The sequence below is a fragment of the Aricia agestis genome, chromosome 16, assembly GCF_905147365.1.
Source record: "Aricia agestis chromosome 16, ilAriAges1.1, whole genome shotgun sequence".
NCBI lineage: Eukaryota > Metazoa > Arthropoda > Insecta > Lepidoptera > Lycaenidae > Aricia > Aricia agestis.
This window is the reverse complement of record NC_056421.1, coordinates 13,682,749-13,696,913: the sequence shown is the minus strand read 5'-3', so window position 1 is coordinate 13,696,913 and position 14,165 is coordinate 13,682,749. Positions and strand designations below refer to the sequence as shown.

General features: G+C 43.7%; 2 protein-coding genes across 2 annotated transcripts; both read left to right on the top strand.

Annotated features, from left to right (window-relative positions):
* The first annotated feature begins 356 nt into the window (after positions 1–356).
* Positions 357–3,639, top strand: LOC121734723. Its single transcript, XM_042125323.1, has 3 exons — positions 357–414; positions 685–746; positions 1,423–3,639. The coding sequence occupies exons 2-3, from the start codon at positions 736–738 to the stop codon at positions 3,590–3,592; spliced, it is 2,181 nt and encodes a 726-aa protein (XP_041981257.1). The 5' UTR covers positions 357–414; positions 685–735; the 3' UTR covers positions 3,593–3,639.
* Positions 3,640–4,755: 1,116 nt separating this feature from the next.
* Positions 4,756–12,523, top strand: LOC121734825 (plexin A3). Its single transcript, XM_042125448.1, has 3 exons — positions 4,756–5,076; positions 5,619–5,743; positions 6,324–12,523. Exon 3 carries the CDS (start codon positions 6,379–6,381, stop codon positions 12,061–12,063), a length of 5,685 nt encoding a protein of 1,894 aa, XP_041981382.1. The 5' UTR covers positions 4,756–5,076; positions 5,619–5,743; positions 6,324–6,378; the 3' UTR covers positions 12,064–12,523.
* The last annotated feature ends 1,642 nt before the right edge of the window (positions 12,524–14,165 follow it).

Here is a 14,165-nt window from a genome sequence, read left to right as displayed (position 1 = left end):
ACTGAACGAATTTTAATGAAACTTTACAATAATATAGCTTATACATCAGAATAACACATAGGCTACAATTTTAACCGACTTTCAAAATGGGGGAGGTGTTATGTTCGTTTTCTTTTATTTAAATCAGGCATCTTGGCCCATATTACAATTTTAGAATCGGTAGAGCTGTTTTGGAGGAGTTCGCGCACAAACACTGTGACATGAGAATTTTATATATTATTAGATAAAAAATAATTTTTAACTCACAAAAGCTTTATTATTTTATTTAAAAACATTACGATAGGAATATCTAATATCAGAGAGCTGACGACGACGACTAGACCGGTTTAAATAGCTAAATCAAATTCATTCCATGGCCAAGTTTGAAGACTGATGCTCTTGTCGTGACTCCATGTGTAAAGTGGATAAACAACTGTAAGCATTTTTATTTAATATTTTATTAAAATTATGTTTCAAATTAAGGATAAAAATATTATTTCAATTTAAACATAATAATTATTATAAAAGGTTTTAACAAAGGATGTTATTTATATCAGATGATAAGCTAATAAAATATATTTATAACAAACCTAAATCAAAATATTAGAAAATTATCTTTAACTCCATTCATCATCATTTTACAGTATGCTTATATGAGTTATGAGTTATGACGTTTATAAAACTTTTGAATTGTGACTTTTACAGGTAAGCTGCAAGGTTTATACATCACAGAAGTTTTTTTTATACGTCTTTTTAATGAATATTCTGTAAGTACAACCGTTTCTTACACCTTTTCTCTGAGACTTTTATTTAAATTTTTAGCATTTTCTGAAACCGCACAACTGATTATTTATTAAAATATTGTAACGAAAGCCATTTAAAATTTGACTTTGAAAGTGAGAAAATAATATATAACCCACATCCATTACAAGTATAATAAAGTGTAAACTATCACTTAAATTATCTGTATTGGTATAATTACCGGAATCATTAGGGGTTACGGCATGTACAAAGTGTAACAAAACTAAGTGATAACTGATAATAAACGAGGTACATTTACACATCCTAAAGTATTATCACTTAGTTTTGTTACACCCTGTAGACATTAACTTGCTAAAAGGCGAGCTTTGTGAGGGCTCGCGTCGTCATTCATCACACCTTGGCTGACTGATGATAACATATCTATATATGGAAAACCTTGACTGACTGATGATAACACATCTATAAATGTAGATGTGTTATCATCTCATCATATATCTCATCATATAATATCATCAATAAAAATTACTATGTTAAAGCACAAATCAATAGTTCTTCCGTAAAGTCTACCACAAAATGTACAAGTTGTGGGATATACTAGGTCTGATTTAATACACAGTGCCTGTATTTTTGGAACAGCAAAGTAGCTGTTGAGTTATTAACAGTAAATGTATTGCGTTTCAGATGGACATTTGACTCAATGTTGCGCGTACTTTTTGCACTCGGAATCGCGTGCACAGTAGCAGACATTTCGGAGGGCGTGGATTTTATTCAAAATACTGAAAATGACACCCAAACGTCCGCTTTAGAAGCTACTAACACTTCATCTTTCGACTGCAAAAGCTACACCTCATGTACTCAATGTGTGAGTTCACCATCTCCTTGTGATTGGTGTATTGACGGTCATAGATGCACTCATGACACAGAAGAAAATTGTAGAAATGACATACTGGTAACTGGCATCAGCAGAATTGGTCCAAGCTATCGTTCCGGTCCAAGCTTTTGTCCAATACTAAAGTCAACATTTGGTGACACAAACGAAATATTAGTTCCTTACGGTGCAAAGAAAGCAATAAAAGTTAGGGTTCATATCGTCGGTCAATTTATAGTGCAAACCAGATTTGTATGTCAGTTTAAAATTGAAGGTAAAATTATCCGTGTAAATGCCCAACTTCTTGCCGATACTATTTACTGTGACCATGTCGAGTGGACTTATACTTCCCATCCTTCAAATAAAACCGCGTCGTTTGATGTTATTTGGGGAGGTTCTAAGCCTTTAGATAATCCTTATAACATCCATGTAGTAATTTACAATTGTAACGGTATGGCCGACGATTGTGGGAATTGCTTAGAGTTAGCAGATAAGTTTGGTTGTGGTTGGTGTCAGGGCTCAAATCGTTGTGAACTGCAAGATCAATGTGGAGCTCAAAATAACTGGCTAGACCGCACCCAAACTTGTCCTAAAACCGAAATTGACATTCAAAATCCCGCCTTAGAAGCTAATAATAATTCTTCGTTTGTCGAATGCAATGCCTACACCTCATGTACTCAATGTGTGAGTTCACCTTATCCTTGTGATTGGTGTGTTGACGGGCAGAGATGTACTCATGACACGGCAGAAAATTGTAGAAATGATATACTCGTAACTGGTGTCAGTAGAACCGGCCCGAGCTTTCGCTCTGGTCCAAGTTTTTGCCCAACACTAAATTCAACATTTGACGACACAAATGAAATATTAGTTCCTTTCGGTGCAAAGAAAGCAATAAAAGTTAGGGTTCATATCGTCGGTCAATTTATAGTGCAAACCAGATTTGTATGTCAGTTTAAAATTGAAGGTAAAATTATCCATGTGAATGCCCAACTTCTCGCCGATACTATTTACTGTGACCATGTCGAGTGGACTTATACTTCCCATGCTCCAAATATAACCGCGTCGTTTGATGTTATTTGGGGAGGTACTAAGCCTTTAGATAACCCTAATAACATCCATGTAGTAATTTACAGTTGTAACGGTATGGCCGTCGATTGTGGGAATTGCTTAGAGTTGGCAGATAAGTTTGGTTGTGGTTGGTGTCAGGGCTCAAATCGTTGTGAACTGCAAGATCAATGTGGAGCTCAAAATAACTGGCTAGACCGCACCCAAACTTGTCCTAAAACCGAAATTGACATTCAAAATCCCGCCTTAGAAGCTAATAATAATTCTTCGTTTGTCGAATGCAATGCCTACACCTCATGTACTCAATGTGTGAGTTCACCTTATCCTTGTGATTGGTGTGTTGACGGGCATAGATGTACTCATGACACGGCAGAAAATTGTAGAAATGATATACTCGTAACTGGTGTCAGTAGAGTCGGTCCGAGCTATCGTTCCGGTCCAAGCTTTTGTCCAACACTAAAGTCAACATATGACGACACAAACGAAATATTAGTTCCTTTTGGTGTAAAGAAAGCAATAAAAGTTAAGGTTCATATCATCGGTCAATTTATAGTACAAACTAGATTTGTGTGTCAGTTTAAATTAGAAAGTAAAATTATCCATGTGAATGCCCAACTTCTTGCCGATACTATTTACTGTGACCGTGTCGAGTGGACTTATACTTCCCAATCTCCTAATGTAACGGCGTCGTTTGATGTAATTTGGGGAGGTTCTAAGCCACTAGATAATCCTAATAACATCCATTTACTTATTTATAAATGTAACGGTATGGCCGGCGATTGTGAAAAGTGCCTAAAGCTAGCAGATAGGTTTGATTGTGGTTGGTGTCAGGGCTCCAATCGCTGTAATTTTAAGAAACAATGTGATGCCCAAAGTATTTGGTTAGACCGCAACCAAACCTGTCCTCGCACTGAATAATAGTTAATAAGCAAGCTAATTTTTCTCAATATATAATTTATAAAATTTTTCAAAAGCATTACAGATACGTTATAATACAAATTACTTACCATTTTTTTTATTTACTAAAATATAATTGAGGAATAATAATTATGTATTAGTAAGTTGGCTAAATGGTGATGTATATAATATTAAAATTACAAATAATAATTATTGTAGTTCTGACTTTAGTGACTAAAAAGATAAAATAAAGAAAAAGAAATAAATAAATATTTAATTAAAGATATTATCGTCTTTTTATTATCAATAAATTTGTAAAATCTGATACAACTGTTAAACTTCGCTTGCCTTTCTTTCAGGTTATGCACAAGCTCATTTACCCCGAAATAATATAAAAATAATTTTAAAATAATTATTATTATCAGCCGAACAGGCTGATAATATTACAATACTGTTACCGTTTTGATAATTACCTATATGATTATTATTATCAACAGTTTTATATATTTAGTTAAGATTAATATTTACGCATTTTAGTATTATAAGAATATTAATTAATGCATATTTTAAGTTTCTTAAAATAATATTATCATTAATTAATTAAATTTTTTACGTTTAACAAAACACAGTCTTCTGATTTCAAACTATGTACTATGTACCAAGATAGGTTCCCCAAACTCCGCTAATTGCTAACTATTTCTCTATTTGAATAAAACTTAATAAACATAATAATATTTCGTTGAATTCAAATTATAAAATATAAATAACGTCATGTTTTAACGCCAAATCCATCCCTAGACCCTATGGTCTAGGGATGGATTTTATTTTCATAAACCTATGTTGCATTATAGTATATATTAAGTCTATGTTTATTTTCTATAAATTTTTTTATGGTAAAAAGGCCCATTCACGGCAGGACAGCAGTCCTGCAGTGAATGGGCCTCACTGATTGGTTCACACTCGGTGTGGCCGGCCGGAAACAACGAGTGTGAACCAATCAGTGAGCCTAATTCACTGCAGGACTGCAGTGCAGTCCTGCCGTGAATGGGCCTTTTAAAAGTTAGTGATCTTAAAAAAATATAAATGCTTTTGTCTATGGTCTAAATTATTTCTGAACGAAACCTACAGTGCTGCTGTTGGTGGCGGAATACGGAACTAAGCTCAAATCGGCTGGTCTCGGCTAATCTCGGAGCAGTCACGCCTAGACTCGTTCGAAAAGCGAAACCGAATTCATTCCATGGCGAAGTACGAAGACTGATGCTCTTGTCGTGAACTCCTTTTGCAAACGGGCTATGTTGCTTATTTAACCGGATATTGTTATACGAAAAGACCTTTAGGATTAAGTGATCGAAATTAATAAAGTGGTGATAAGTGTACGACTATGAAATAACAGTGCTACCGAGTAATATTGTGAAGTGGTGCAACAGTGTTACAAAAAGTTCAAAAAGCCATTTTACCCCGGATTTCAAAGGATTGTCCACAACATAATTGCATTTTAAATCACGGTGAGTCAACGTTTTTACATTTAACGGCGTCGAAAGTGCGTGGCGTTTATTAGAATGGCTTCCATGTATCGACTGACGTGCGCGGTAATGGCCGACAATATTTTCGTTCTCGCCAGTGTTAACCGATAGATAAGGGGAGAAGTTAATGAATTAGATTGTTGCGATACGAGTAAAGATGGATTTTTTCGACACACTTTAACGTAGGTGGTTCTGCGAGTGGGCGGCGGCGTTCATGGAATGCAATCGACCGCCGCCGCCGTACGCTCGTGCAATACATTTTACGGCGTGCCTCGGTGCCTCGAATACAGTTCGTTTTATCAATTCTTAACTGATATATTAAAACGGCCTACTTATCTTTCCGGCTAGTGATCGATATCTGTAAATTCGTAGTCTAGATAGAATACAGCTTAGTTTGTGGTGTTATCACATCATAATCTACAACTTACAAGAACGGACTCGCCTGCACCCAATAAATCATTAGCGGGCGAAGCCAACTATCCGAGAGCCCTGAGGGCTTTAAACAGTGATGTTTGTTGTTACAGGTGACCGCTAGAACGGACTGCAAGGTTTCCGCATTATGAAAGTGCGATTCCATACATGCGTAATATAAACAAACACGAGTAGAAATTTCGAAGCCCGTCCTAACTAATTTCGCCATGGCTGTTCTGTAAGTATATCCGTTGTCGTCGATGTTTTAAGTTTTTATGATTATTTGATTCCCTGCGTTACCACGTTAGCTCCCTCGTTCGTACAGCATGCCAAGTAAATTTTTTGTTACTCCCTTTTATGATGAGGCTTTCGTCGGCGTGTGACTATCAGTGCACTGACCGCGTCGGGGCCGCCGGTGGCCGCTCGTTCCTAGTACTAACCTATTTTTGTGCGCGGCGATAGAAAAAACATCCGGTGAGCAGGTTTACATTCATATTCAACACTCACAATACCTGCACAGTACATCACATCGTTCTGCCGGCAGACGCTGCTTTTTATCGTTCGGATCGTGCGGTCTACGTGTGACCTAAAATAGGTTGGTACTGCTCGACGGGGCCGGGCACCCGGCCGTCCCGCTCGCGTCGCGGACTCGCTCCAATCGCACTGGACCTCTCCTAACCTTCGCGTGCGTCCTCGAAGGTCGATAGACGTTAGGTCGGCGTCGCGCTCGTACTCCGTAGGGTCGCAGGAGCGGTGCGGTGCGATAGGAACGGAGCGGCGGCGTCGGGCAGTGGCTGAGCGGGTGTATCGCGTTCCAGATGGGCGGGTGGGTGCCTCCGCGGACGACGGCGGTAGGCCACATGCGTCCGCGCCATGTGGCGCGTGCTGCTGACCCTCGGGGCCGCGTGCGTCGCCGCGCGCGCCTCGCAGGACGTGGTGCGCATCTTCTCCGATCCGGTCAAAGCGCCATCCTCTCTCTTCAATCACCTGGTGGTGGACCGCAACACGGGTCGCGTGTACGTGGGCGCCGTCAACAGGATCTACCAGCTGTCGCCCGACCTCGAGGTGGCCCAGCAGATCGTCACCGGCCCGGTCAACGATTCCGCCCAGTGCACCTTCGACTGCCCGCCTAGTTTCGTCAAGAAGCCGACGGACAATGTGAACAAGGCGCTGGTCATCGACTACGCGACCAGTCGCCTCATAACGTGCGGCTCGGTGCTGCAAGGACTGTGCTCCGTGCGGAACCTGAACAATATATCCCACGATGTCCGGGAAGTGCGCGAACCGGTCGTGGCCAACAACGCCAGCGCGTCCACGGTCGCCTTCATAGCGCCGGGACCGCCGAACCCGCCGATGACGCAAGTGATGTACGTAGGAGTGACTTTTACTGGGAATTCGCCGTATCGTTCCGAAGTGCCGACCGTCAGCAGCAGATCCCTGGAGGACGACAGGCTCTTCGTGATAGCTCGAACGGCGGTGACCACCGGGACTCGAATGTTCGTCAATTCGTTGTCGCGAGAACGTTATCCTATAGATTACGTGTACGGTTTCAGCTCCGATGGATTTAGCTATTTTCTAACGACTCAGCTGCGCGGCGTCGGCTCCGACACATACTACAGCAAGCTGGTTCGTGTGTGTCACGACGATGAGAATTACTACTCGTACACCGAGATACCCATGTCGTGCGTGGGCGAGGGTGGAGGAAATTACGGCTACAACCTAGTGCAGGCCGCATTCGTCGGGAAGGCCGGATCAGTGCTCGCCGGCGAACTGGGAATAACCGCCCAACACGATGTACTCTTTGCAGCTTTCAGTCAGAGCAAAGCCATCAACACAAATATTCCATCTAACCATTCGGCCATTTGCGTCTACTCCCTAAAAGCGATACGTCGTAAGTTCATGCAAAACATTAAGACCTGCTTCAGCGGAAACGGCTCGCGTGGCCTAGATTTCATCTCGCCGTCGCACGCTTGTATCGGAACGAAGTTGCAAACTATAAGCGAAGATTTTTGCGGACTAGATGTGAACACTCCGCTAGGAGGCGAGCAACCAGTGGAAGCGGTACCCGTGGCTACCTTCCCGAAGAGGCTGACCGCCGTAGCGGCCACTGCGACCGGCGACTACACCGTTGTATTTGCGGGGACGGCCGACGGTCATCTCAAGAAGATCGTCGTAGAGAGCGCCACGTCCGCCTTCGAGTACGGAGACATCGTCGTCGACGACGGATCTCCTGTCAATAAAGATTTATTCTTTGATACTCAATTGATGCATTTATATGTGATGACCGAAAGAAACGTTTCGAAAGTGAAGGTTCAAGAATGTAGCGTGTACAAATCGTGCCTGACTTGCTTGGGCGTGAAAGATCCGTACTGCGGCTGGTGTTCCCTAGAAAATAAATGCAGCCTCCGATCCGACTGTCAGGAGGCGGCGCAGGACCCGCTTTATTGGATATCGTATCGCAGCGGTCGGTGCACGACCATCACACAAGTAACACCAAATCAATTACAACGAACAACAGCAAGAACGTTAGATTTAGTCATTGAAAATTTACCGACTCTAAATGCTCAGTTTATGTGTGCGTTTACAGCGTTAGATCGTACTCTCGTTAGTAATGCGACCAGAAAACCGTATGGTGTTAATTGTACTACACCGCGTACCGATACACTACCACCCATTCCTGCCGGTCAGCATCATTTCACGGCTAAACTCTCAGTGCGCACTACCCAAGGTCCAGATTTCGTCGCTACTAATTTTACGTTTTTCGATTGCAATACGTACGGCTCGTGTACCCAATGCGTCAGCTCTTCTTTTCCGTGCGACTGGTGCGTAGACGGGCACAGATGTACTCACGATACGGCGGAAAATTGTAGGAACGATATACTCGTCACGGGGGTCAGTAGAATAGGTCCCAGCTATCGCTCCGGCCCGAGTTTCTGTCCGACAATAAACTCGACATCAGACGGCACCAACGAAATATTAGTTCCTTCCGGTGTAAAAAAAGCAATAAAAGTTAAGGTCCACATAATCGGTCAATTCATTGTACAGACTAGATTCGTATGTCAGTTTAATATAGAGGGTCGGGTTACCCATGTCAACGCTCAACTTCTCGCCGACACTATTTATTGCGAACACGTCGAGTTCACTTACACCTCCCGCGCTCCTAATATAACCGCGTCGTTCGCCGTAATCTGGGGAGGGTCGAAGCCGCTAGATAATCCCGATAATACTCATATACTCATTTATAGATGTAACGACATGGCCGACAACTGCGGCATGTGTCTAGCTCTTCCTGAGAAGTTCGGTTGCGGGTGGTGTCAGGGATCGGATCGGTGCGAAGTCCAGGAGCAATGCGGGGCTCCGAGCGTCTGGCTCAACCGCACGCAGACGTGTCCTAATCCCGAAATCCACACGTTTAGACCTCAGCTAGGCCCGTGGGACGGCGGAACGAATATAACTATCGAGGGTATCAATTTGGGTCGAAATATATCTGATATTTACAACGGGGTCACCATAGCCGGTATAAAATGTCAGCCCATAATCGAGTTGTACGTGAAAACGAGGCGCATAGTCTGTACGGTGGACGGACCCGGGGAGGAGGTGCCCCGGGACGGACCCGTCGTGGTTCGCGTGGCCGACTACCGCGGGGAATCTAAACATCACTACGCGTTCGTCAATCCGAAAATAAATTCTATTCAACCGAAGTACGGACCCCAGTCGGGCGGCACTAAATTGCGCATCACGGGCGAGTATTTAGACGCGGGAAGTAATATTCAAGCTTTCATAGATGATTTGCCGTGCGCAATTTTATCGGTATCGCACGAGGAAGCCATATGTAGGACCAGTCACTCGTATCAATTGAAAATGGGCACATTACGAATGCGTTTCGATAACGGTATGCGAACGTTGGAGCGGGAAAAATTCGAGTATATCGAGGATCCGGTCGTGGTATCCGTCGAGTCCGGTCCGCCGCTCGCGTCGAAACAACCGAAGGGCATTCCGTCCGGCGGCATAAGTATCAGGGTGATGGGGCGCAATTTCCATTCGATTCAATTCCCACAGATTTACGTCTACCACGACAACAGACCGTACATAGCGCCCTGCCACCGAGTAGACTATCAGACTCAGCTCATATGCGAGTCTCCGGGGATAGAGAGCGCCGGCCTAAACATAGACCCGGATAAACCGCTAGAATTAGAGTACGGATTCAATATGGACGACGTCCAGAGCGTGCAAAATCTTACGACTAAGACCGGCGACGCTTTTCTGCTTTATCCGGACCCAATTTACGAGAAGTTCGACGAGGATGTAAAGTATTATAAGTCTGAATATTTAACTATAAACGGTCAAAATTTGGATAGAGCGAGCACGGACGTCGACGTAGAGGTGCGCGTCGGTGAAAGTCTGTGTAACATTACGTCTATCGCCAGGCATCAGTTGACATGTAGGCCCCCGTCTCGCGACGAGCTGCCCGACGGAGTCGACACGCCGGAGGTCGTCGTCAAAGTCGGCCGTGCTCTGACTTATAAAATAGGTAAATTATCGTATTCGTCGCAGACCGGCTTGCAGGCGGCTATAGGAAAGCCAGTATTATTCGGTGTCGTAGCTAGTATCGTAATACTCATATTAGTATTTGTCATATTTTTAGTTATGTATAGGAGGAAGTCGACGGAGAATATTAGGGTTTTAAAAAATATGCAGGAGCAAATGGATATTTTAGAGTTAAGAGTGGCCGCGGAATGTAAGGAGGCCTTCGCGGAGTTACAGACTGAGATGACAGATCTGACGGGTGACGTCACAGGCGGTATACCGTTCCTCGATTATCGTACGTACGCTATGAAAATATTGTTTCCTAATATAGACGATCACGCCGTACTCCAGTGGGAGAGGCCCGAGCTTATGAGAAAAGAAAAAGGTCTCAGAATGTTCGGACAGTTAATTATGAATAAAACATTCCTTTTATTATTTATTCGTACTTTAGAAAGTAATAGATATTTTTCGATGAGAGATCGCGTTAACGTAGCTTCCCTAATTATGGTCACGCTCCAGAGTAAAATGGAGTATTGCACTGACGTTTTAAAGACTCTCCTAGCGGAACTGATCGAAAAATGCATGGAAAGTAAAAGTCATCCCAAATTACTGCTCAGGCGCACCGAGAGTGTCGCAGAGAAAATGTTGAGCGCGTGGTTTACTTTCCTATTATATAAATTTCTTAGAGAGTGCGCCGGCGAACCGCTCTATCTTTTGTTTAGGTCGATGAAAGGTCAGGTAGACAAAGGACCGGTGGACGTTATCACCTCCGAGGCGCGGTACTCTTTGAGCGAAGAAAAACTCATTAGGCAGTCGATTGATTTCAAACCGATGACCGTAAGCGTGTCGATATCGCAGCAGACGATCTTCGTTAGTGGCTTAGACGCCACGACGGAGAACGTTCACGTTAAAGTTCTCGACTGCGATACGATAAGTCAAGTCAAAGAAAAATGTTTGGACGCAATCTATCGCGCTACGCCGTACTCTCAGCGACCGAGTCGGGACGAATTAGATTTGGAATGGCGTACGGGCGCCTGCGGTCGATTAATTTTGTACGACGAAGACACGACGACTAAATGCGAGGGCGAGTGGCGCAAACTTAACACCCTCAATCATTATCGCGTCCCCGACGGCGCATGCTTGAGTCTAGTCGCTAAACAGAGCTCGGTTTATAATCTGTCGAATATGGAGAAAAACGACAAGTCGCACACTTACGAAACGCTCAATAGAGGCAAATACGGCTCCGCCAGTCCCCCGGCTAGTCCACTCAAATACGAGCACGGCTTCAAATATTGGCATCTGGTTAGGCATCACGACGGGGATGCGCACAAGGAGGGGGAGCGGGGAAACAAGATGGTATCCGAAATATATTTAACGCGCCTGCTAGCCACCAAAGGAACATTGCAAAAGTTCGTCGACGACTTATTCGAGACTATTTTCAGCACCGCGCACCGGGGCTCCGCGCTTCCCCTCGCCATAAAATATATGTTCGATTTCCTCGACGATCAGGCATTGCAGCACGCGATCTCCGACCCCGAGGTAGTGCACACGTGGAAGAGCAATTCGTTACCCTTGCGCTTCTGGGTTAATCTAATTAAAAATCCCAACTTCGTTTTCGACGTTCACAAATCTAACACCGTCGACTCGTGCCTGTCGGTGATCGCGCAAACTTTCATGGACTCGTGCTCCACTTCCGACCACATTCTGGGCAAAGATTCGCCCTCGTCGAAGCTCCTATACGCTAAAGACATACCGGTGTACAAGGAATGGGTGGAGCGCTACTACGCGGACATCAAGCTGATGCCCGCCATATCCGACCAGGACATGAACGCGATGCTTGCGGAGGAGTCGCGGCTCCACACGAAGGAGTTCAACACGAACTGCGCGCTCAACGAGCTGTACGCGTACGCGGTCAAGTACAACGAGCAGCTCATGGTGACGCTCGAGGAGGACGAGTTCTCGCAGAAGCAGCGCCTGGCCTTCCGCCTCGAGCAGGTGCACGGCCTCATGGCGCACGACTATAACGTGTAGAGTGTAGCGCGAGGCCGTCCCGCCCCACCGCCCACCGCCCTGTATATACTGCCCCCGCACATATCTACGCTGGAAACTATTGTATATATTAGATAGTGTACAGTCTTTAATATTGTAATTTTTGTATAATTTCAGCGGTCCGATGTCGTTTTTTAATTTTATATAATGAACTTTGTATTGATTTTACACGACGAACCCGGCCGGCCGCGGTCGTGCCACAGTGTGCATCGTAAACTAAAAAATTGTGTATGTATGTCTATGTGTGCTCGCGTCGTACGAGTTAATGTTACGTCGATCGGTGTAAAATGTGTGTCGCAAATGAAATCGCATGTGAGCGCGCCGGCGAGCGACGGCTCGCTCGCCGACGGGCGGACTTTTAAATTTGTACTCGCAATCTACTTAACGAAATAACCGACAGTGAACCGGTGAACGATTCCATTAATAAATATCGTCGAATGTACCCAGTTGTTTGATTGTCGCGCAGCGCCATCGTCCACGTCGACGAAAGCCCACGTCTCGGCAGCTGTCCGCAGGGAGCTCGCGGTGCGGTGTCGTCTCGCCTGTGTCCTCTCTGTCCGCCTCGGTCCTCTGTCCCTCTCCGTCCCCCCCGTGCTCGGCGAGACGGCACAATGACCGGGCCCTGCTGTTTCAGCCCTTACGTGCGAATCGCGGCGCGCACGGCATTCACGATCCTCAACAACGTATACTGCATCCCCGCTTACGTGGTGTGGATGATGGCGCTGCGTGTAACGAGACCCTTGTACGCACCACTCTATTGGAAGATCGAAGGGCTTATGTATCATTGGCTGCTGGCGATGGTGTCGCTGTGGTCCTGGACGGCGGGATATGAGAGTGAGTACTTCAGAATCTATTACAGTCACTCAATATCACCTTTAAGCACCCTCCAGGCCAGGCCAAAGTATGATGTTGAGGCTTTTATTTGAACTGTGTTCTTTGCAAACGTGTATTTGTTGACGATAACTTCCTTCAGCCAGCTGTGACCTGCTTCTGCAACCATTTGCACATAGAAATCTCTTTCCTGAAAGAGTTGAGTGCATATAACGTTCATAACGCCTTTTCATTTCCCTTTGGTCTGGCGCGGAAGTGTGCGATTATCGCATCGCATTCCGTTCAATGCGAACGAGCAGGTAGCCAACTTTTACCATTGTGACGTCAATGTGTCAGAGTTGAATATAGAGATCCATCGGCAGCTATAGGTTTTAGAATTTTTCAAGGTCATACTAGAATCTAGATTAAAAATTTTAGGCAAACTTGTTACTCTACCAACAGTAAAATTTATGTTTAAACAGTAAAATATAGTACAACATTAAAGGGCTGTTTCACCATTTCATAGACTATTCACACAGAGTACGGAGCATATTAGTTGTGGATAGCTTATCCAGCACTTTATCAGGAAGTGATGAAACAGGACCTAAGGTTAAAATTGAAATATATTATATTCATTAAAAGTAGTTGCTAGTTATCGCTTCTTTTATAAATAGCGTGGATATCAGATTTATGACTACAACAACTGCATTCGAGGAAAAACGCGCATATTTTAGAGGTGACGTAGGTTTTATAATATGAGACATAAATTGCAAACATTGTTAAATTAGATATAATAGCAAATATACTTAATTCAACGAAGTATGGGTACTGTATACTTAAGAGTGATATAATATTATGTAGTAGCCTAACTGAAGAGTTCCTGATTACTTGGAAATGCGGTAAGTAGTGTAAGTGTTACTACTATGTATTATTATTATTTGCCCTTGAATTTAATTCATTATTTTTTTCCTTTAGTTCATTAACTTCTTTAATAATAAGTGTTAATTTATTAAACATTATTATTTACATTACATTATTCTAAAGTCCATTGCCTTATGATTTAAATATTCTGAATAAAAATATATTTTTAGACAGATCACAGTTAAATTTCTAGTTTGTGATAAGCATTGTAACTATGTGAGGTTAAATATTTGTTGTTTATCATCGCACCTACTGAGAAGTGACTGGGTGACGTGGCGGTGCCGAATGTTCTGGAAATGTGACATGCTGATAAGCGATTCCTGGGGTCATGCTCCAAATCAACTGCAATGTTT

Bases quoted from the DNA above. Each gene is read 5' to 3' on its own strand.
- LOC121734825 (XM_042125448.1), top strand. From the start codon at position 6,379: ATGTGGCGCGTGCTGCTGACCCTCGGGGCCGCGTGCGTCGCCGCGCGC.